This window comes from Vitis vinifera, chromosome 2 (assembly GCF_030704535.1).
Source record: "Vitis vinifera cultivar Pinot Noir 40024 chromosome 2, ASM3070453v1".
NCBI classification, from domain to species: Eukaryota; Viridiplantae; Streptophyta; class Magnoliopsida; order Vitales; family Vitaceae; genus Vitis; species Vitis vinifera.
The window spans coordinates 16,932,568-16,955,544 of NC_081806.1; the positions used below are offsets into that span (position 1 = coordinate 16,932,568).

The window sequence follows — 22,977 nt, forward strand, 5'->3', positions numbered from 1 at the left end:
TTTCAATGTGTTGATAAATGTCCACCTCTTGCCATAATAACTTCAATGTATTATAGTATGCTGTGACGGTCAATTCTCATTGTTTGGTTGCATGAATCTTGTTCATCAATTCAAACACTTGAGCAGCATCTCCTTGCTTTGAATAGGTATGTCTCCTTCGCTGTAGAGAAAAATAAGAAAGGCTTGGCTATTTCTGGTTGCATTGAATTCAACAACTTGGACATTATTAAGGAGTTTTTAGCTTCATGATTCAAAGTTAGGATCTGAAGTTTTTGGTTCTATTGTTGTGCCACGTAGATACTCCATCTTCCCTCGACTTAATAGAAAGAGTTTAGCTGATTGAGACCATTCAAGGAATTTATGATCATTGAGTTTTTTGATGGTAATTTGGAGAGTAGGATTATCAAGTTGATTGGAGACTTTAGGAATTCTGAAAGTCTGGGAGGTATGTTAAGCCATGAGGAGAATTGAAAATGAAGAAAAAAAATTCAGAAGGGGCGAAATAAGGAGCAGACACCAAAGTTAGAAGGAAGGACGGAGACACCAAGAAAAAAAAGGGAGAAGAAAAGTAAGGCAAAGTTGCCTGAGAAAATTAAGTCCAAGAAACCAGTGGCTCTGATACCATATTGGTTGGAAAAACAACTCTAATATTTGATTAAAAAATAGTAAACATATATAATAATGTCTAAGAGGCAAACACCCAATTTGCAGCTATTCTAATTACTAATTTACTGAAATCCTAGTCAATAGTTGACTATTACAGTTATCCTAATTTGTACATTGATTGAGTAATTCTACTAGCTAATATTAACAACTAAAATGGTGATCTGCCCAGGCCTAAGAGGATGAGAGCAAGGGGTGAAGCTGGTGGATCAAGGGGGGGAAGATGTTGCTTCGTGGTGGAGGCCAAATCTTTCGAAATCTTGATTGAAGAGTTGGGAGGCAAGCTGAGAGGTTGCATTTGGGAGAGAAGCAAAGGGGTCTCCTCATGGATTAGATTTGGGGAGGCTAGCTTAAGATGTTTACTAGATGGAGTGGAAGCTTGCTGTAGAGAGGTCAACAATAGTGTTTGGGCTATTGGCTGGGAGGAGGGGAATAGAAAGTATAGAATGGAGCGTCGTTCGAATGGGGCAGGTAGGTTCATCTTCTGCTCAGTTTGCGACATTGATTCAAAAAAGTATAGTATTATTGTTCCAGAGGGAAAGGGTCAGTCTTTTGGTTGGAATTCCTTGGTTGAGAGGCTGAGAGATCTTGGTGTGACCCCCTTAGGTGGCTTGCAGGGTCCTAAAAGATCAGAGGACTTGTTGAGGATGAAAGGGGGCTCGAAGGTCCAATGGAGGGAGAAAGGGGTGGAGCTGAAAACATATGCTGATGCTGTAAGGAAAAACCCGAGAAGGGTAGGCCAGTCAGTTTGGATAGAGGTGGGGGAAGGAGAAGTGTGTGGAAGAATAGAACAAATGAGTCAGTGCCTGGTAGGCTGGTGGGGACCTAATTCAGCTCCTTGCCCTGAGGTGGAGTACGTTAGAAGTTGGGCATTGAAGCATTGGGCTTTGAAGGGGAATCTGAGGGTGGCCACGCTAGGCAGAGGATTATTGCTATTTGACTTCGAGTTGCCAGACAAGGCTGAGCGTGTTTTAGCTAGAGGTCTGAGAAACTTCAAGGAGAATGTTATAGTCTTGGAGAGATGGAACCCTGAGGTGGGGTGTCTTCGCAAGGAGCCCATGGCAAAAGAAGTATGGGTAAGGGTGATTGGACTCCCCCTTCATTTAAGAAGCTCAGAGGTGTTTAAAAGAATTGGAGATGAATGCGGAGGATTCATAGCTGCGGATAAATCACCTTTGCATGAGATGCAATGGGCTCGGTTACTGGTGAGGTGCGTGGACAGGGAGTTGCCTAGCACTGCCCATATTGTTGTGGGGTCGGGTTGTTATTCCCTTCAACTTTGGTGGGAATCTTCCCCCTGGTTCACGCAGGTGGTGCCAGCGGGATGTTTCAGCGGGGAAGGTAGCTCAAGGGAAGGAGAAGAGGCTGGCGGAGCAGTTTGTGATCTCAGCAGTGGAAGTCAAAGGGAGAAGGTGGAGCAGTTGAGGTTGCAGCAGGGAGAGAGTGTCATGTCAGCCTATGGAGGCGATTCTACCCTCTGTCCCGCTGTGATCTATGAGGCAAGGGATGCAGTGGAGGGTAGAGTAGGGTCAGCTGATGGACGGGTTAGAGAGGGAGATGGGATTTTTTTGAATAAGTTGGAAAGCCGAGCTCTTGGGCCAAGTATCGGGCCAAAAGGGCCAGCTCATGGGGTGTCTCTGGGCCTGTCTCAATTAAGTGGGTTAAGGTAGGGGCCTTTTAAAGAAACCCAGGAGGTATTGGGTTGTGACTTAAGGCCCAATGTCACTTACGGGGAGAAGGGAGAGGGTTTTGGGCCTGTAGGGCCTGTTGCAGCGGAAGGAGGAGATTTAAATGGGGAAGGCATCTCGAGTCCTCGAGCTAGGGCACAATCGCCAAAAGTGGAGAAAGGCTCAGGAGATGCTGATCTTCTTGTTCGTGGGGAAGCGCCTTCGGCCTCTCGTCCTACGGCTCAGACGTTTAGCTCGGAGAGTCAAGTTTTTATAGTGGAGGACCCTATCATCGATAGTTTGAGAGCTGCGTCGCCGTCGGAAGCCTTTGCGGTGCCGAAAAGTGGGTCGTTGACTGATGAAGCGCTGCGTGATGAAGCTTCCAGGTATGTCGGACTACCTTCGCCTTCTGTGGGGGGCCGGGAAACTTCTCCTTCTCTTTTTTCTGGGATCGATCAGGCGGGGACGAAGGGGGGGGTTCCGTCTGGCTTGATTTCTGAGATTGAGGGAGAGGAGCAGCTCCCTCTTAGCATTATTCTGGCAGATGGTAGCAATGGGGAGATGGGCCCAGAGGGGGAGAGATCCTCGGGTGGTGAAGGAAGGGGGGATGAGTTTGAGATATTATTGCAAGACTTGGAAGGAAGAGGATGTCGATGGGATGATAGTTGCCTGGCGAGATTTAGCAAGTTCCTGGGTTTTTCGATGGAAGGATTTGAAGGAGAAATTCTGAACTTGCTTCTAAGGAACAAGAGAAGAAGGGAGTAGAATATTAAGAAAGATATTTCGGGGTCCATTAAGTTTGATCGTGAATTGAAGAAATTAGAGTGGTCCATCAATTACAAAGGGGCGAGGAAGGAGAAATCTCTGGTTAGAGATGGTAGGGACAGAATCTCGAACCATAGATGAAGATAAAGATCATATCTTGGAACATAAGAGGGGCCAATGATAGGGATAAAAGGAAAGTTATTAAGGCTTTGATCAGGTCACAAAAAGCGGATTTGGTGTGTCTATAGGAGACCAAAATTCAAGATATATCCAGAGGGATTGTTCACAGTCTTGGAGTGGGAAGATTCTTAGGTTGGGGTGCTATGAGTGCTAGGGGGGCAGCCGGTGGGGTTGTAGTGTTTTGGGATAAAAGGGTTCTGGAGTTAATGGGCATGGAGGTGGGTCTTTTCTCAGTTTCCTGACGCTTTAAAAATTGTGAAGATGGCTTCTTGTGGACCTTCACGGGAGTATATGGTCCTACTATGAAATGGCATAGAGAGATGTTTTGGGAAGAGCTAGGAGCCATTCGAGGGCTGTGGTTTGACCCTTGGTGTATTGGCGGGGACTTTAACGTGGTCAGATTTCCTAGTGAGCGCAGTAGAGAAGGAAGACTGACTGGTTCTATGAGAAGATTTTCGGAGGTGATTGAGGAGTTGGCTTTAAAAGATTTGCCTCTCCATAGGGGGTTGTTCACATGGAGTGGAGGGCTGAATGGTCTTTCAAGGTCTAGACTGGACCGTTTTCTGATTTCGGAGGATTGGGAGAATCACTTCAGTGGGGTGATTCAGTGTTCCCTCCCAAGACCGGTATCTGATCACTTCCCAATTCTGTTAGATTGGGGTGGGACGAGGAGAGGTCCAATTCCATTTCGGTTCGAGAATATGTGGTTGAAGGAGGAGGGGTTCAAGGAGCTGTTAAAGGGCTGGTGGCAAGGATTTAATTATAGTGGGTCCTATAGTTTCATCTTGACAGAAAAATTGAAGGCCCTGAAAATTAAACTGAAGGAATGGAACTCGGAAGTCTTTGGTAAAGTGGGGGTGAATAAAGGGTTGGCTCTGGATAAAGTATCCTACTGGGATAATCAGGAGCAACTTAGAGCTTTAAATGAGCAGGAGCTAGAGGCGAGAAAGGAGGCTAGGGAGGAGTTTAAGAAATGGGCTCTAATGGAGGAGACTTCATGGAGACAAAAATCGAGAGAAATTTGGCTGAAGGAAGGTGATAAGAACACGGGATTTTTCCACAAGATGACAAATTCGAACAGAAGGAGGAACTGTTTGAAAAAAATAAAAGTCAATGGCACCTGGCTTTCAGAAGATCATGACATTCAAAGGGGAGTGGTGAGGGCCTTTGAGGACCTTTTATCAGATCCAGGAGGATGGCGTCCTTGCAGCAACAATATTGAGTTTGACAGCATTGGGGATGAAGAGGCAGCCAGGCTGGAGGAGAGTTTTTCTGGGGATGAGGTGTTCTTGGCCCTTTCAGATCTGAATGGGGACAAGGCCCCTGGTCCGGAAGGGTTTTCCCTTGCATTTTGGCAATTCTGTTGGGATTTTGTCAAAGATGAGGTCTTGGGTTTCTTCAAGGACTTTTATGAGAGGGGAAAATTTGTAAGAAGCCTGAACTCCACCTTCTTAGTTTTAATCCCAAAGAAGTGTGGGGCTGAAGACTTGAGAGATTTCAGACCCATTAGTTTGGTGGGGGGTCTCTACAAGCTGCTTGCTAAGGTCTTAGCCAATAGATTGAAAAAGGTAGTGGGAAAAGTGGTGTCTTCAACCCAAAATGCCTTTGTTGAAGGTAGGCAAATTCTTGATGCTGCGTTAGTTGCTAATGAGGTCATAGACTCCGTGCTGAAAAGAAAGGAAAGTGGGGTCTTGTGTAAATTGGACTTAGAGAAGGCCTATGATCAAATAAATTGGGATTTTCTGCTATCAGTGATGCAAAGAATGGGTTTCGGGGAGAAATGGATTGGGTAGATTAGATGGTGCAAATCCACCGCCTCGTTTTCGGTTTTGGTCAATGGTTCTCCTACCGGTTTTTCCCGGAGCTCTAGGGGGTTAAGGCAAGGAGACCCCCTCTCTCCTTACCTTTTTGTCTTAGGAATGGAGGCCTTAAGTAGTCTCATTAACAGAGCAGTGAGAGGGGGTTTTCTTTCAGGCTGCAGGATAGGGGGAAGGGAAGGTGTCGGGATCCAAGTTACGCACCTGCTGTTCGCCGATGATACTTTGGTCTTCTGTGATGACTCTCAAGAGCAATTGGCCTTTCTAAGTTGGTTATTAATGTGGTTTGAAGCCACTTCCGGACTGCGCATTAACTTGAATAAAAGTGAGATTTTGCCGGTGGGTAGTGTGGAGAATGCTAAGTTATTGGCAGCTGAGCTTGGCTGCAAAGTGAGATCTCTCCCTTCCACCTATTTGGGGCTCCCTTTGGGAGCTTCGCATAAGTCTGTGAAGGTTTGGGACAGAGTGGAAGAGCGGATGAGGAAGAAACTTGCCTTGTGGAAGAGGCAATTCATTTCTAAGGGAGGAAGAATCACTTTCATCCGGAGTACTTTGGCGAACACGCCAACGTATCTTATGTCATTATTGCGCATGCCAAGAGTGGTTAAATTAAGACTTGAGAAAATACAAAGGGACTTTCTTTGGGAAGGGGGAGCGTTGGAGAAGAGGCCCCATCTTGTTAAGTGGGCTGTTGTCTGTACTCACAAAAAGATGGGTGGATTGGGGATTAGAAATCTCTCCATTCTTAATAGAGCCATCTTGTGCAAATGGAGTTGGCGTTTTGCGGTTGAAAGAGACTCATATTGGAAGCTTATTATTAGTACGAAGTATGGGGTTGAAAGAGGAGGGTGGAGCACTTGCGGGGCTAGGGAGGGCCATGAGGTTGGGCTTTGGAAGGAAATCAACAAGGAAGGGTTGCTACTGTTCAATAATGCATCTTTCTCGGTGGGGGATGGTAAAAGGGTGAGGTTTTGGAAAGACATTTGGTGCGGGAACACCCCCTTTTGTGAGACTTTTCCTTCCTTGTTTGATTTAGCGGGTTCTAAAGATGCGTGGGTTGCGGACTATTGGGACCCAATGGGGGAAGTGGGAGGGTGGACTCCACTTTTCCTTAGACCTTTCAACGATTGGGAGGTGGAGGAGGTGGAGAGACTCCTATCGTCCATTCAAGATAAGAGGTTGGATGCTGATGGGGAGGATAGGATGCTGTGGAAAGGGACGAAAAATGAGATTTTCACTATAAAATCTCTTTACAAGTCTCTTGATCATAGCTGTGCAGTCTCGTTTCCGGGCAAAATTATTTGGAGTCCGTATGTTCCTTCAAAGGTGAGTTTTTTTGCTTGGGAAGCTTCTTGGGAGAAGGTTCTTACTCAAGATCAGCTCAAGAGGAGGGGTTGGATTCTAGCCAATAGATTTTGCTTGTGTTGCGCTGAAGAGGAAACAATAAATCGTATCCTTGTTCATTGTTCTAAGACGAAGATTTTGTGGGATCTTGTGTTTTCTCTTTTTGGGGTCAATTGGGTGTTGCCATTTTCGGTAAAAGACACTCTTTTAAGTTGGTATGTCTCTTTTAAGGACAAGAATCATAGAAAGGTTTGGCGGGCAGCTCTTCTCTGTTTATTTTGGACAGTTTGGAAGGAAAGAAATAGGATAGTCTTCGATAACGAGGCTTTGTCGACTCAAAGATTGAAAAACTCTTTTGTTTGTAATCTCTTATCCTAGCTAATTCTTCTATAGTTGTAGGCCCTTTATCTTTGTTTAACTTTGTGGATTGGTTGGGTTCTTGTTGAGGGCTGGTGAGTGCTTGTGTTTTTGTTGCTTGTTTTAGGTGTCTCTTGTATACTCCCTGTATGCTCTGGGTTGCCTTTCAAGCTCCCTTTCTCTAATATATCTTTGTGCTTTTGCCTATCAAAAAAAAAAAATATTAACAACTAATATATACCACATATAGGCCATTTAGAGTTGATCAGACCCTAAGATTAGGGGATTTTGTTGTTTTCCCACAATTCTTGCTAAGTTATTGGGCTATGGTTTGAAGAGATGTGATAAGCTTCATTAGTGGCTTCCATTGACATAGGTATCTTGGGCAAAGTTGGAATGTTACTTTTATTGTTTTGGTGTCTAAACAAGGTGGGTCTAAAAATATTAAGGTATTTACTACGATTATTTTGTTTGGAAATTGTGGAAAAAATTGACAAGAAAATCTCATTCATTTAGAATAGAATACACATTTGGTTATATACAAAAGGATAAGCCATAGGCTTGTTATAGAAAATAGGAACTACCTTAAACCAAATCCTTATAAATTAGTAAACTAAATCCCTATAAATCAGGGATTACATTATTTCCTAAGTTTAAACCTATTTATAGAAAATACAAATTCAACACCCTTAAAAAAACATGTTCTCCATACCCCCCTCAAGCTGTTAAGCAAATATTAGGCATTGCTAGCTTGCCAATTATTGCTTGAAACATGGTATTGTTTAGACTCTTGGTTAGAAAATTCGTGAGTTGACCACCTGAGGAGACGTATGATGTGCAGATGAAGCCATTGTCGAATTTTTCTTCGATAAAGTGCCTATCTACCTCCACATGTTTGGTTTGGTCATGTTGCATAGGATTATATGCAATATTGATCGTTGATTCGTTGTTGCAATAAAGTCTTATATGCAAGATCTTCTAGGATTATTTTTAGCCATAGCAATTCAAAAATGTAAAGTGCCATTGCTTTAAGTTCCATCTTGACACTTGACCTTGCTACTACATTCTGCTTTTTACTCCATGTTACTAGGTTTCCACCAAGGAATGTACAATAACCTGATGTTGAGCGTCTATCTACCACTGACCTTGTATAATCAACATCTATATAAGCTTCAAGAGTCAAACTCGTTCCTTTCTTGAGCAGAATCCCTTTTCCTTGGTGTTCCTTTGAGATGGTGTAGTATCTTGTGAACTACTAAGAGATATGCTTCCTTAGGATTGTGCATAAATTGTTATGAATACCAACCCGTTTATGTGGGGGCCAACACCTTTTAGGTTTGAGAATATGTGGTTACAACACCCTAATTTCAAGGAGAACTTTAGAGATTGGTGGAGTGGGTTTCAAGGAAACGGATGGGAAGGCCATAAGTTCATGAGGAGACTACAATATGTTAAAGCCAAATTGAAGGAGTGAAATAAGTTTTCTTTTGGAGAGCTTAAAGAAAAGAAAAAAAGTATTCTCAATGATTTAGCTAACTTTGATGCCATTGAGCAGGAAGGGGGTCTCAATTCTGATTTGTTTAGTCAAAGAGCCTCAAGAAAAGGGGAGCTAGAGGAATTAATATTGAGGGAGGAAATCCATTGGAGACAAAAAGCTAAGGTAAAATGAGTCAAGGAAGGGGATTGCAACTCTAAGTTTTATCATAAAGTGGCTAATGGTAGGTGAAATAGGAAATATATCAAGGAGTTGGAGAATGAGAGGGGCTTAGTGCTGAAGAATGCCGAGAGTATCATAGAGGAGATCTTACATTACTTTGAAAAGCTTTACACGAGTCCTACAGGAGAGTCTTGGGGTGTTGAAGGATTAGATTGGTCTCCTATTTCGGAAGAGAGTGCGTTAAGGTTAGACTCCCCTTTCACTGAAGAAGAGATTTCTAAGACCATTTTTCAGTTGGATAGGGATAAGGCTCCGGGGCCTGATGGCTTTACTATTGCCGTATTCCAAGAGTGTTGGGATGTGATTAAGGAGGAGTTGGTGAGAGTGTTTGCAGAATTTCATAGGAGCAGAATTATCAATCAAAGCACTAATGCCTCTTTCATTGTTCTATTACCCAAAAAGAGTTTGTCAAAGAGAATATCAGACTTTAGACCCATTAGTTTGATCACTAGTCTCTACAAGATAATAGCCAAAGTGCTCTCAGGGCGCCTAAGAGGGGTTCTACATGAGACCATCCACTATACTCAAGGCGCTTTTGTTCAAGGGAGACAAATATTGGACGCGGTTCTTATAGCGAATGAGATAGTGGACGAGAGAAGACGGTCAGGGGAGGAAGGCGTCATATTCAAAATAGACTTTGAAAAGGCCTACGATCACGTGAAGTGGGATTTTTTGGATCATGTGTTAGAAAAGAAGGGGTTCAATCCTAGATGAAGGAAATGGATGAGTGGATGTTTATCTTCGGTATTTTATGCAATCTTGGTGAATGGTAGCGCTAAAGGGTGGGTTAAGGCATCAAGAGGATTAAGACAAGGCGACCCTTTATCCCCTTTTTTGTTTACTTTAGTCGCAGATGTACTGAGTAGGATGCTTATGAGAGCAGAGGAAAGAAATATGATGGAGGGTTTCAGGGTGGGTAGAAATAGAACTAGGGTGTCCCATTTGCAATTTGCTGATGATACCATATTCTTTTCTAACTCAAGGGAGGAAGAGCTGCAGACTCTGAAGAGTCTTTTGTTAGTGTTTGGGCACATTTCTGGGCTCAAGGTCAATCTTGACAAGAGTAGTATTTATGGCATCAATCTTGATCAGGCTCATCTTTCAAGATTGGCTGTGATGCTTGATTGTAAGGCGTCTGGATGGCCTATTCTCTATCTGGGTCTCCCTTTGGGCGAGAACCGTAAGGCGTGTGGCTTTTGGGATCCAATGATTGAGAGAATCTCAAGTAGATTAGATGGGTGGCAAAAGACCTACTTATCCTTCGGGGGGAGGATAACTCTTACCCAATCTTGCCTTACCCATTTGCCATGTTACTTCCTTTCCTTATTTAAGATTCCCGCTTCAGTGGCTGCAAAAATCAAGAGGTTGCAAAGGGATTTTTTATGGTCAGGGGTTGGGGAAGGCAAAAGGGATCATTTAGTGAGGTGAGATGTTGTGTGCAAATCGAAGACAATAGGGGGTTTGGGTTTTGGGAATATTTCTTGGAGGAATCTTGCTCTTCTAGGGAAATGGTTATGGAGGTATCCTAGAGAGGGTTCAGCTCTTTGGCATCAGGTCATTTTAAGCATTTATGGTTCACACTCTAATGGTTGGGATGCTTACACTTTAGTCAGATGGTCACATCGCTGTCCTTGGAAGGCTATTGCACAAGTCTTTCAGGGTTTCCTTGTTTACTCGGTATGTGGTAGGAAACGGGGAAAGAATTCGGTTCTCGGTCCATCTCGTCCCTTCTCTTGGAATTTGAATTTCCGCCGTAACCTGTCAGATTCTGAGATTGAGGACTTAGAAGGCCTCATGCGGTCACTTGATGATTTGTATCTATCTCCTTCGGTCCCAGATGCCAGATTATGGCCATTATCCTCTTCAGGGCTTTTTTCAGTCAAATCCTTTTTCTAGCAATATCTCAATCTTCTGGATCTCCTCAGGACTTTTCTTCAAAGTTCGTTTGGAATTCTCAAGTTCCTTTCAAAGTGAAGTCCTTTGTCTGGTTAGTAGCACACAAGAAGGTGAATACTAATGACATGTTACAAGTGAGAAGACCCTACAAAGCCCTTAGTCCTGATATTTGTATTCTATGCATGAAGCATGGGGAATCAGCAGATCATCTTTTTCTTCATTGTTCCTTGACGATTGGGTTGTGGCACAGGTTATTTCAGTTAGCTAAGATGGATTGGGTTCCCCCAAGGAGCATATATGACATGATGTCCATCAAATTTAGAGGCTTCGATAATTCTAAGAGAGGGATAGTTTTGTGGCAAGCTGCGAGCATCGCTCTAATTCGGGTTGTGTGGTGGGAAAGAAACGCAAGGATTTTCGAGGATAAAGCAAGGAATTCAGAGTTCCTTTGGGACTCTATTGTTTTCCTTGCTTCCTTTTGGGCTTTCTGTTCCAAGGCATTTAAGGGGACTCCCCTTAATGTGATTCAACTGGATTGGATAACGGTGTGTACTCCATAAGGATTGGTCCTTAGAGGGAGTTCGTTTGTTTTATGTGTTTTTTCCTGTAATTTAGTTGTGTTTGGTGGGAGGATTTCTCATCCTTCTTCTTGTACGTCTTTTTTCTATCAATATATCTTTGTGTCGTTTCCAATCAAAAAAAAAAAAAAGGATTGTGCATAAATTGATTCACCATGCTGACAACATATGCAATATTAGATCTTGTGTGTGATAAGTAGATTAATTAACCCATCAATCTCTGATTGTTTCCTTTATCTACACTATCATTGCTATTATCACCAAGCTTGTGATTGGGCTCCATAGGTGTGTCTATTGGTTTATAAGTTGACTTCCCAGTTTCCTTTAACAAATCCATCACATGCTTCTGTTGGGATACAAAAATTCCTTGTTGTGACTGTGCCACTTTAATCGACTTAGTTCTTTAATCTTGAAATCTTTCATTAACACTTCTTCAAACTATCCCTTTCCTTTTCATCATTTCCAATCACAATTATATTGTCCACATAAACTAACAAGGCCATAACTCTCCTGAAGCAGTGCTTGATGAATAAGTTGTGGTCACCTTGATTTTGCTTGTACCCATCAGTAATTATCACCTTAGCAAATCTTCAAAACCAAGCACGAGGAGATTGTTTCAAACTATACAAGACCTTCTTAAGCTTCTACCTTCTAGATTCTTGCCAAATCGTCGAGGACCTTATATATAAATTTCTTCTTCAAGATACCTATGTAAAAAAATCATTCTTGATATCAAATTGTTGTAAATTCTACTCAAAGTTGACGGTTAAGGATAACAACGCGAACTATATTCATTTTGGCTATGGGTGCAAAGGTCTCTAAAAAAAATTACTCCATAAGTCTAGGTATATCCTTTTTCAACAAGCCTTGCTTATACCTCTTAATTGATCCATTCGCCTTGTATTTTACAATAAAAACCCCTCTTACAACCTACTAGACTCTTTCCTTTTAACAACTCCACTATCTCCCATGCTTTATTTTATTTTTTCTAGTGCTTCCATCTCAACACTTATGGGTTGTCTCCACTTTTCACTATTTAATGCCTCGAATAGGGTTCTAGGAATAGTAACAATGCTTAGTTGGGTAAGGAAGGCTTGGTAGGAAGGTGACAATCTATCATAGGATACAAATTGAACTAGTGGGTATAAAGGGTGTTTGGTAAACTCTCTCGTACCTTTCTTGAGGCTATGGGTAGATACAAATCATTATTATCAATGACAACACAAAAATCATCAAAAGAAGATTTGAGTAAAACATTAACCTCATTTTTAAAGATTGGTTCTAACTCTTAGATTTGCATAGGTTCAACAAAGGAATCATTTCTTCTTGAGCATACCTGTAGCGGTTAGAGTAGAATTGTGAACTGGACTTTCCTTAGTCAATGACATGGGACTAGAAGAGAATGGTTTGATAGTAGACAAAATTGGAGTGAGACTGGGACTGATTGTGGCCTCAAATGAGGGAGATTGTGAAATGGAGGGCAATTCAAGTAAGAATGAGTCATTGCCTTTATCTTCCAAGAATGATGTCTCCCCTTGAAGATAAGGATGAGTAAAATAATTTTCTTTATCAACAAAGGTCACATTGGTAGGAACAAAATTTTTTTGAGAAGGAAGCTGGTAATATTTATAAGATGGTAAATCCCATCTTATTAGTTGGGATTTAGTGTGTAATCCGAAGGTGGAAGGAGGATTGGGGTTTGGGGTTTGGGAAGATTTCTTTAAGGAATCGTGCTATTTTAGGGAAGTGGCTATGGAGGTTTTCTATTTAGTTTTACATTTGATTTCATTACTTACTTGGGCATATATGTTGAATGGAAGAAAAATGAGTTGAAATAGGTGTGATTATCCATTGGATATCTTGAATATTTTTTCTGTTCATTTTGGTTAATGATATCTTATACCAATTGGAAATCAGTTAAGGAGAAAAGTGTTTTTATGAATTAATTTTAGGGAGTCTTGAAGCATTTGCATGTGACTTTCATTTGATATCTGTTGGGTGAATGTTGCTGCATTCATATTTGCATGTGATCTCTATTTGTGTTGAAAAGTGTTTGAAGAGAAAAGAAGAGATTTGTTATAATTTATAAGATTAGATAAATTGTGCCGGGAGACCTTTTTAAATAGTTTAGCAACACCAATTTACCCCTCTCTAGGTATAGTCCGTATTTGACATTCACTTTCAATCTTTATTTCTGAAAAGGGAAAGAACCAAATGTTTCAAGTACTGAAAATTAAGGTGGCCTGACCTAAAGTGCCACAACATTATTTCATTGACAAAGAAGAAGATGCATAGTTTGTTGTGGATGCTTGTTTATTCCCGAAGTTGTCACCCTTAAGTAGTAGAGTCCACCATGCTCTTTAGCACTAGCAATCCTGTTTCTTAAAGTCATTTCTTGAAATTCACCATGAGATGGTAAGAATTGGATTGAGCAATCAAGATCTTTTGAGTTTGCTTATAGATATTAGGTTACAGGCTAATTGAGGAACATGTAAAACATCATAAAGGGTTATACGAGGGTTTAGAACAATTGTACCAATCCATGCAACTGTTGCAAGGGAACTGTTTGCAATTTTCACCTTAATATGTCCTAAACCAGGATTATAAGTAGAGAAGAGACCTGTGTACCTTGTCATATGATTTAAAGCACTAGAGTCTATGATCCAAGGGTCCAATTTTTTAGTAATACTATTTAAAGTAGTCCGAAAAGTGCCTTTTTGGGCTAGGAAAGATGTGTTAAGGGCATTCTGAGAAGAAATAGTGCCTGATGGAGGTGAGATTGTGGTAGTTGATGGTGCTAACAACTGTTCAAGTTGGTCTTTATTTAGTGAGACATTGAACGAATTCTCATCAGTCTTGTTTCTAGGTTCTGACATAGTATGGATTCCTCTTGGGTTCTGAAAATTACTCTTGTTTCCTCTATTGTCCTTCCAATTTTGTGGCTTCCTATACAACTTCTAGCAATTTTCACGATTATGGTTAGATCTCTAGCAGTGTTCATACCAGAGATTACCACTTTTTCATGCATTACGAGTATCCCCGCGGGCATCTTCATGAACTCCATCAACTCCATGAGTAGCTAGGGCAAAATTATCACCAGCTGGAACTGAAATAGTGGCCTTTGTTGGACTGAGCATCACTCTTTTCTGTGTCCCTTCTTGTCGTACCTCAGTGAACACTTCTTCAATTTTGGGTAAAGGTTTGGTGGCTAGAGTTGACTACAAACAACATCGAGGTCTTGGTTGAGTCCAGACCGAAAATTTTAAATACGCTCCTTGTCAATTCTTGCCTTAAACCTTCCACAATCTTCAGTATACTTCCATTCAATGTTAGGTTCCAAATTGTTTGGACATGACGCTAATTGTGGATTTGGACTGGAAAGGGTAGATCATGGATTCATTTCATGGCTAGAAAAGGTTTAAGGGTTGATACTTGGATATTCAATGGACTCTAGGTTGGGATTAAGTTGGTAAAGTTGGGTGTTACTTTTAACTTGTAAACATTTGATTTCGCAGTGTACTGCTTTCACCAAGACATGGTTCCATGTTTTTTCCTGAAAGGGGTTTCATTCAAAAACAAGTTTTAATTTTTTTTTTTTTTTTTGATAAGTAAGACAATTGTATTAAAAGTGCCAAAAAGCACTAAAATTATACATGATGTATACAAGGACAAAAAAAAAAAGAGGGATGGATAAAAAACCAACACCCTCATTTCACTTACAGCCCAACCAATTTATGAAATCTAAAAGGGATAAAGAATTAGACTCTATATGTACCCTAACCCACTCCAAGAACATGTACATGAAGGAGCATAAAATCACGTGGTTTGTTAGTTCAGAATCTTTAAAAGCTCTTCGATTTCTCTCCTTCCATTATGTCCAAAATAGACACAAAGGTGCAGCTTTCCAGGCCTTCTTCCTCTTCTTCCCAACAAAGGCAACCCACCAACTAATGAGGACATCCTTGATTGAGAACGGCATCACCCACTGAACATTGAACATAGCCTAAATAAGATGCCACAACATGCTTGCCTTAGGACAATGAATGAGAATATGGTTTGTTGATTCCTCTTCACCCTTAACAAACAACATCTGTTTGGAAGGCTCCAACTCCTCCTTTTTAGCTGATCCAGAGTTAGAATTTTAAGTGTTAATAAAAGATGGTGTGATTGATTTTAAGATTAGTTCAAATAAATATGGCTGAAATATGTCCTTGATGTATTTTTCCTGTGGTGATTCTCTTTATTTCTTTTCTCCTTTTACTTCAGTAGCTGCCATTTTAGGCCTCTCTTTTCCTTATTTGATATATTTTATACTTTTATATTTTAATAATATTTCTATTTCCCATCAAGACAAAAGAATTGTAGGGGTCCTTGACCAATTAACTTGTACATTGATGAGCCATTTCCATATTCATGCTTTTGAGTGCTGTTTGTCAATCATCTGATTAAAATATTATTTTGTCTTCAATTCTTATGTTCATTGTTTTGATTGGGAATTGAATATCTTGCAGAGTTGCCAGAAAAAGGATCAAAGCTTGACGTTGAAGTGAGTGATACTCTGCAAACTTGTCTTTTGGTGGTTTTTACTGTCTCCTCTTTCCTGGTTTACATGTTTTTTCATGTTTCTATATTTGTCCTTTTTCTTTTTCCCATTTTTCTATTTTTGTGGCTTGGCACATTGTTCATGCTCCTAGTTGTAGGGCTTGTGGTGAAGAAGAAATATTTTTGAATGTGGAAGATATGAGCTCTGGGCGATCTCCAGTAAATGCTACACCACAAAGGGAATGGCTGAGAAACTTCAAAACCAAATCATTACCTTTATCATTGCATGAAAATGGCAATGGAGAACCTGTTCCGCTGAAAACTTATGACCCAAACTTTTCTGGTGGGAAGCACTTGAGAAGATCCCCAAGGTTTATTTCAACTCCTTCCGCAACTGGAGATGGTTTCAGAAAGCGAAAGGTCAATTCAGGATCCCCTGAATTGTCTCCATCAGTGATTGAAAATTCTGTATCTCTAAGAGCTACTGACCTAAAAATGTGGGATGCAAAGCGCTTGAGAAGATCGCCGAGATTATCATCATCCAACTCCGTTCAGCTTCAAGAGAGATTTTTGACAAGTTTAGCAGAAATGAAATCTCCTGAACATGAAAATTCTGTCTCTTTACAAGCTACTGACCTAAAAGTGGGGGATGGCAAATGCTTGAGAAGATCACCGAGATTATCATCATGCAACTCCGCTCAGCCTCAAAAGAGATTTTTGACAAGTTCAGCAGAAATGAAATCTCCTGAACTTGAAAATTCTGTCTCTTTAAGAGCAACTGACCTAAAAGTGTGGGATGGCCAGTGCTTGAGAAGATCAACGAAATTATCATCATCCAACTCTTTTCAGCCTCAAGAGAGATTTTTGACAAGTTTAGCAGAAATGAAATCTCCTGAACATGAAAATTCTGTCTCTTTACGAGCTACTGACCTAAAAGTGGGGGATGGCAAGTGCTTGAGGAGATCACCGAGATTATCATCATCCAACTCCGCTCAGCCTCAGGGGAGATTTCTGACCAGTTCAGCAGAAATGAAATCTCCTGAACTTGAAAATTCTGTCTCTTTAAGTGCTACTGACCTAAAAGTGTGGGATGGCAAGTGCTTGAGAAGATCACCGAGATTATCATCATCCAACTCTGCTCAGCCTCAAGGGAGATTTCTGACCAGTTCAGCAGAAATGAAATCTCCTGAACTTGAAAATTCTGTCTCTTTAAGCGCTACCGACCTAAAAGTGTGGGATGGCAAGTGCTTGAGAAGATCACCGAGATTATCATCATCCAACTCTGCTCAGCCTCAGGGGAGATTTCTGACCAGTTCAGCAGAAATGAAATCTCCTGAACTTGAAAATTCTGTCTCCTTACGAGCTACTGACCTAAAAGTGTGGGATGGCAAGTTCTTGAGAAGATCACTGAGATTATCATCATCCCACTCCGTTCAGCCTCAAAAGAGATTTCTGACAAGTTCAGCAGAAATGAAATCTCCTGAAATTGAAAATTCTGTCTCTTTAAGCGCTACTGACCTCAAAATGTGGGATGGCAACTTCGTTCAGCCTCAACAGAGATTTCTTACAAGTTCAGCAGAAACAAAATCCCCTGAAATTGAAAATTCTCTCTCCTTAAGAGCTTCTGACTTGATGTGGGATGATAAGTGCTTGAGAACATCACCAAGATTATCATCATTCAACCCATTGCTTCCTCAAAAGATATTTCTGACAAGTTCTCAATCTTCAGAAAGTGGAAATGATGCTAAGATTGTGTCTTTCAGAACATCTGATGTGACAGTTATGGATGAAAAATGCTTAAGAAGATCTCCAAGATTATCCTCATCTCTGGTAGGGCCTGGAAGCAGCAAACCTGTATTTTCCTGTTCTGAGTCATCCGATTCATTTGAGAAACGGCCTTGTAAGAAGATTGTGCTGCCTACTTCAGAAAACAGACATGGACAATACAAAAGGACATCTTTCTTTATTGGAGATCCAGTTCCTGATAAAGAAGCTCAAGAAAGGTGGCACTGGCGTTATGACCTGAAGGTGGAGCATAACTACTTTTTCTTTAGGTTCCTTTGATTTGATTTGCAATGGTTTTACTTAGCGTGCAATTTGCAAAGAGTGTTCCATTATTATCCCTTTGTCTGTGTAGAAACCAGATAAAACTAAAAGAAAATAAGTTCATGTTTGAAGCTATTTTCTGAAACAGCTTTAAGAAATGAATTCACAGAAAAACAAAATAATATTCTGAAACAGGCTGTTTTTTTCTGTTCCATTTTTCTTGTACAGAAACCAAAAAACCATTTTTCTTGATATTAACCGAAAATACATCCTTACAATCAAAATTTCTTATACAATTAAGGAAAAAAAATGCCCCCAAACAATTCCTTCTGTTTTTTAAACTCTTGTTTTTTCTTCTTTTTCTCTTTCTTTTCTATTCTAGACTTCTATATTATAGAACTGTTCTGTGGACATATAGATCAATACATCCTATCCTTTGGAATCTTATGCCTTCCACTATTATGGCTTCTAAATAACTCAATGGAGTTTTTGTTCTCTCAGGTCTATGCTAATGAAAATTTAAGATTTAAAAAATCAGAGTTTCTTTCTTTCCTACCTTTATAACAACCAAATGTGCATCATTGTTTTGTTTTCTTTTTCAGGCGCACACACATAGTATGTTGTATAATTTAGTTTTGGCTCACTTTATTGTCTTTTTACATCTGTCATAATTAGGAAACTTACTTGAAATAATAAGAGTGAGATAAATTGTTTGAGCGTAGTTCATCTAAATCTCCCTTTTCTTATAGGTGTGAAAATGAGTAAAAATTTGGACTGTGTTTAGCTTTTAAGAAGAAAATATTGCTACTATGGTGGTTGTAGTCTTCAAGAAGATCAATACCAACAACTTGCTTCGATCGAGGCCTTATAAATCACCTAGCCCGGACCAATGTGTTTGGTGTTTGGAGAGTAGTGAATCAACTGATCATCTCTTTCTTTATTGTCTCATTGCACTAACACTTTGACATAGGTTATTCCATATTGTCATGATTGATTAGGCACCTCCTAGAGTTATGGTAGAGATGTTGGCAATCTCTTTTGAGACTTTTGTAGTCAGTCAGAGGTAAAGTTCTTGATGAGTTGCTATCTTACCTTTGATATGGTTTTCATGGCGAACCTTGGATTGCTATCTAAATGATCCAAATAAATGGCACTAGGCAGAGTGTTTCCAGTTAGAGAGGAATGTTAGGATATTTGAGGATAGATAGAGATCCATGGATGTTATTTGAGATTTTGGCTCCTTTAGGCCTTGCTCAAAGAGATCACAAAGGCTTTATTGGTTACCCTCTTCAAGAGGCTCCATTAATGGGTGTTCTCTTTTTGGGCAGTCATGGAAAATGAAGTATAGGAAGTGTGATTAGAAATCATTTAGTACCAGTAGTAAGCGACCTTACTCTAAACTTGTTGGAGTGAATTTAGTTATTGAGGCAGAGATACTAGCATTACTAAAGGGCTTGCTGCCGGCTAAAAGCTTTGTGCCTATTCAATCTAATGATAGGATGTTTTGCTATTGTAATATCTTGGGTGTCTAATAGGAAGAGAGACTAGTGGAAGTTCAACAAATGGAACCACAAAATTCTAAATGTTGCTACTGAGGTGGAATGCTCCTTTTCTCAGGTTCCTCATCCAGCTAATAAACTTGCAGTCTTACAGACCAGTTATCTAATCAAGGAGCTAAGCACTTAGTCCCCTTTTTAGGAGACCTTTTTGCCTAGAGTGTATTAAGTTTCCAAGGTGTGTGTACATTGCCTTTTTTTCCCTTTTGTCTGGGCTGATGATTTTAGTTTTTTTTGGAACAGTATACATGCTTACTTTCTGATCAACAGTTGTACATTTGGAAAGATTGCTTGTCCTTCTTGTCTTTATCATTCAATGAATGAATATGTTTGTTTCCGATTAAGAAAAGGTTGTAGTCCTCAAAATACATTTACCCTAATGTTGTTCAATGTTCCTTTGGCAATGCTGAAGGAGACAAAACATCAAGGACAGACAATCTTGCATCTACTGGAGATGATGCTTCACCAAAATGGTGACATTAACAAAGTCAAAGAAACTTCTAAAGTCTAGAAGATTCTTCTGAACAATGCCCTTGGAGGAGCCTGGACTCATAGGTAACAGCATGACAAATTTCGAATGAGAAACGCCAACATCTTGTCTTCCATCTTCTGACTGATTGTTCCATTGTTTTCTTCTCTTGTAAACCCTCTCACAAATTGAGTGCATTGTGGACCAAGTGAAATGAGAGAAAATGCCAAAAAAGTGGCTGTTCATTCTTTCTTAGAGCCAAAGGGGTCATTGAATTGGCTAATGTATTGTTAAATGTTGTCATCTCCACCACTAGCTATTCACCAAGGACCAAGAAAAAGGGGCAAGGGAAAGAGGGAGCCACCACTTGAAAGACAACATCTCCTCCCTTTTTGTTTTCATGTGGGAAGTCCAACAGGTGCTATGCTTAATAATTATTGACGTTGTTCATCACTATATCATTACATTAGAGCCTCAATTAATTAATTCTATAGTTAGAGTCATTTGATAAAGCAATAGGATTCATAATATTTTTTATGCTACTTCACTATTCTTTGCTGCTATGCTTTTCTAATATGTCATTTTATCTTTTGTTTTCTATTGACCAATTTCTAGTATTTTAAAATATTAAAGTTCTGAGTATTGATGTCCTGAAGTTTGCAGAATAAAAGATTCAAGGGTCAAGGCTTGAAATTGAAGTGAGTAATAATCTTGTGACCCAGTCTTAATTGGGTTTTATTGTGTCATTCTTACTACTACTGAACATTTTTCATTTTTCTTTTTCTTCTCTAATTTCGTTTCTTTTACTGTGCATGCTCATTGCTGTAGTGCTGATGATAATGAAGAAGAAATAGTTACTAATGTTGAATGCCATTATACTCAAGCTAAACTTGATGGGACAATATTCAATCTTGGAGATTGTGCGCACATAAAGGTAAATCCCTAGTCCTCTATGACTACTTGTTAACATTACTTTTTGTTCCTCTCTCTCTACAGTGTCATTTTATACATATCAAGTATCAACCTTTTTCAAGTGTTAAGTAGTTTGAAATGCTATGTTTTATTAAGACTGGTTTTGAGCCATTTGGCACTTCTTATTAAACTTCGTACATTTTAAGTAGTTTCTTAATTATCTATTCTACTCTTTTACATATACTTGCAGTTTATGGAGCTACATGAAATGAATCTATATTTAGTCATAGTCAGATTCCTCACCAGAAGACTTGGTAGCGTACCCCATGACATGATTGCTAAATCCCAAGGTGCCTTTGTGAGGGTTAGGTAGGTTTTGGAGACTATCCTTGTGAGTTGTGGTCATTAAGTGTATAATAAACATTGTGGACCTGTTGAATGACATGTCATAGGAGCTGTTGACATGGAGCTGAGTAGATTGAAGTGGAAGTAGTCAAATAAGTTAGTCATATGGAAGATTTACCTATTCCTTAGGAAGTTTGTTGGTTGTTTCTATTCTTTAGGAATTATCTATAGGTAGCAAGTTTGTTGCTATTTTTATATTTTTCTGTTTTAAGCTAGCTGTATAAATAAGTGCTTTGAAGCTTAATAAAATTATAACTTCAGATTCCTCAACGTTCTATTGCTTCCAAAGAGTTTCCACACTCTGTTTCTATCAAAACCTACACTCTGTTTCTATCAAAAACCTACAAATCTGGTATCAGAGCAAGGTTCTTGAGTAACTTGTGAGGTGAGTGAGCCTAAAAAAACCTACAAACAATATCCAAAATGACCTCAGAAGCTTCACTGAATGCACTAGCCCCTCCAGTGTTTGATGGAATAAATTATCAAGTGTGGGTTGTCCGTATGGAAGCCTACCTTGATGCTAGTGATCTGTGGGAAGCTGTTAGTGAGGAATATGAAGTTCCTCCTCTGTCCGACAATCCAACTATGGCTCAGATAAAATTACACAATGAGAGGAGGCAAAGGAAATCAAAGGTAAAAGCTAGTTTATTTGCAGCTGTCTCATCCACAATTTTCACCAGAATCATGACACTGAAGACAGCAAATGAAATATGGAACTTCTTGAAGAAGGAATATGAAGGAAATGAACGAGTCAAAGGTATGCAAGTGCTGAACTTGATTAGAGAATTTGAGATGCAAAGGATGAAAGAATCAGAAACAATCAAGGATTACTCAGACAGACTTTTTAGTATTGTTAACAAAGTAAGACTTCTTGGTACTGACTTTTCTGATTCTAGAATAGTTCAGAAAATTTTTATAACAATTCCTGAAAAGTTTGAGACTACAATATCATCTCTAGAAAACTCAAAAGATGTGTCAAGTATCACCTTGGCAGAGTTGTTGAATGCATTACAGGCTCAAGAACAAAGGAGGCTTATGAGACAAGAAGGATCTATGGAGGGTGCATTTCAAGCCATATCTCAGTACAAAAAAGAGATGCAAAGCAACAATAACAGCAGCAATAACACTCAAAAGTTTCCACCATGTCCTTACTGTAAAAAATCCAATCATCCACAAAAAAGGTGTTGGTGGAGGCCGGATGTAAGATGTCACAAGTGTGGTCAGCTAGGGCATGTGGAAAGGATTTGCAAATCTCAACAGCAGCAAGGAGAAGTCAAGGCTGCTGTGGAAGAACTTCCAGATGAGCAACTATTTGTGGTATCATGCTTTGCCACTAGCAGCTCCCCAGAAACTTGGCTTATAGACAGTGGTTGTACAAACCATATGACTTATGATCAAGGGCTCTTTAAGGAACTTGACAAAACTGTTACTTCCAAAGTTAGAATTGGAAATGGAGCATATCTTGCAGTAAAAGGCAAAGGAACAGTGGCAATTGAAGGCCACACAGGTTTGAAATTAATTTCTAATGTCTTATATGTACCTGAGATTAATCAAAATCTATTGAGTGTTGGTCAGCTGCTGGAAAAAGGCTATAAGGTGCTGTTTGAGGACAATCAGTGCATGATTGCTGATGCACAAGGCAGAAAGGTATTTATAGTTCAAATGAAAGGCAAAGGCTTTGCCTTGGATTTGATGCAAGAAGAGCAGGCTGCAATTCACAAAGAAGAAAGCAATACAATGCTTTGGCATAGGCGTTTGGGCCACTTTCATCATAGTGCCCTTCTCTTTATGAAGAAGAACGATCTTGGAGAAGGCTTGCCTGAATTAGAGGTGAAGCCTCCTACCTGTGTAGCATGTCAGTACGGGAAACAAACAAGACTTCCTTTCCCACAAAACAAGGCCTGGAGAGCTACTCAGAAGTTGCAGTTAGTACACACTGATGTGGGAGGACCTCAGAGAACACCATCACTGAATGGTAGTAAGTTCTATATTGCTTTCATTGATGATCACACAAGAATGTGCTGGATTTATTTCATGAAATTTAAATCTGAGGTTGCTGACAT

The 22,977-nt window shown here is 40.0% G+C and overlaps 1 protein-coding gene across 3 annotated transcripts in view; it reads left to right on the forward strand.

The window, feature by feature from the left end:
* LOC100255190 (DNA (cytosine-5)-methyltransferase CMT2) overlaps nucleotides 1-22,977 on the forward strand; it is a 78,677-nt gene that overhangs the window by 18,104 nt on the left and 37,596 nt on the right. For 2 of the 3 annotated variants that reach the window (XM_010666729.3, XM_010666739.3), the window contains 4 exons: nucleotides 15,496-15,530; nucleotides 15,679-17,554; nucleotides 20,261-20,295; nucleotides 20,426-20,531. In XM_010666729.3, coding sequence (XP_010665031.1) covers nucleotides 15,496-15,530; nucleotides 15,679-17,554; nucleotides 20,261-20,295; nucleotides 20,426-20,531 — 2,052 coding nt within the window. The remainder of the gene's footprint in view (nucleotides 1-15,495; nucleotides 15,531-15,678; nucleotides 17,555-20,260; nucleotides 20,296-20,425; nucleotides 20,532-22,977) is intronic. The other variant, XM_010666733.3, reaches the window with a different exon arrangement.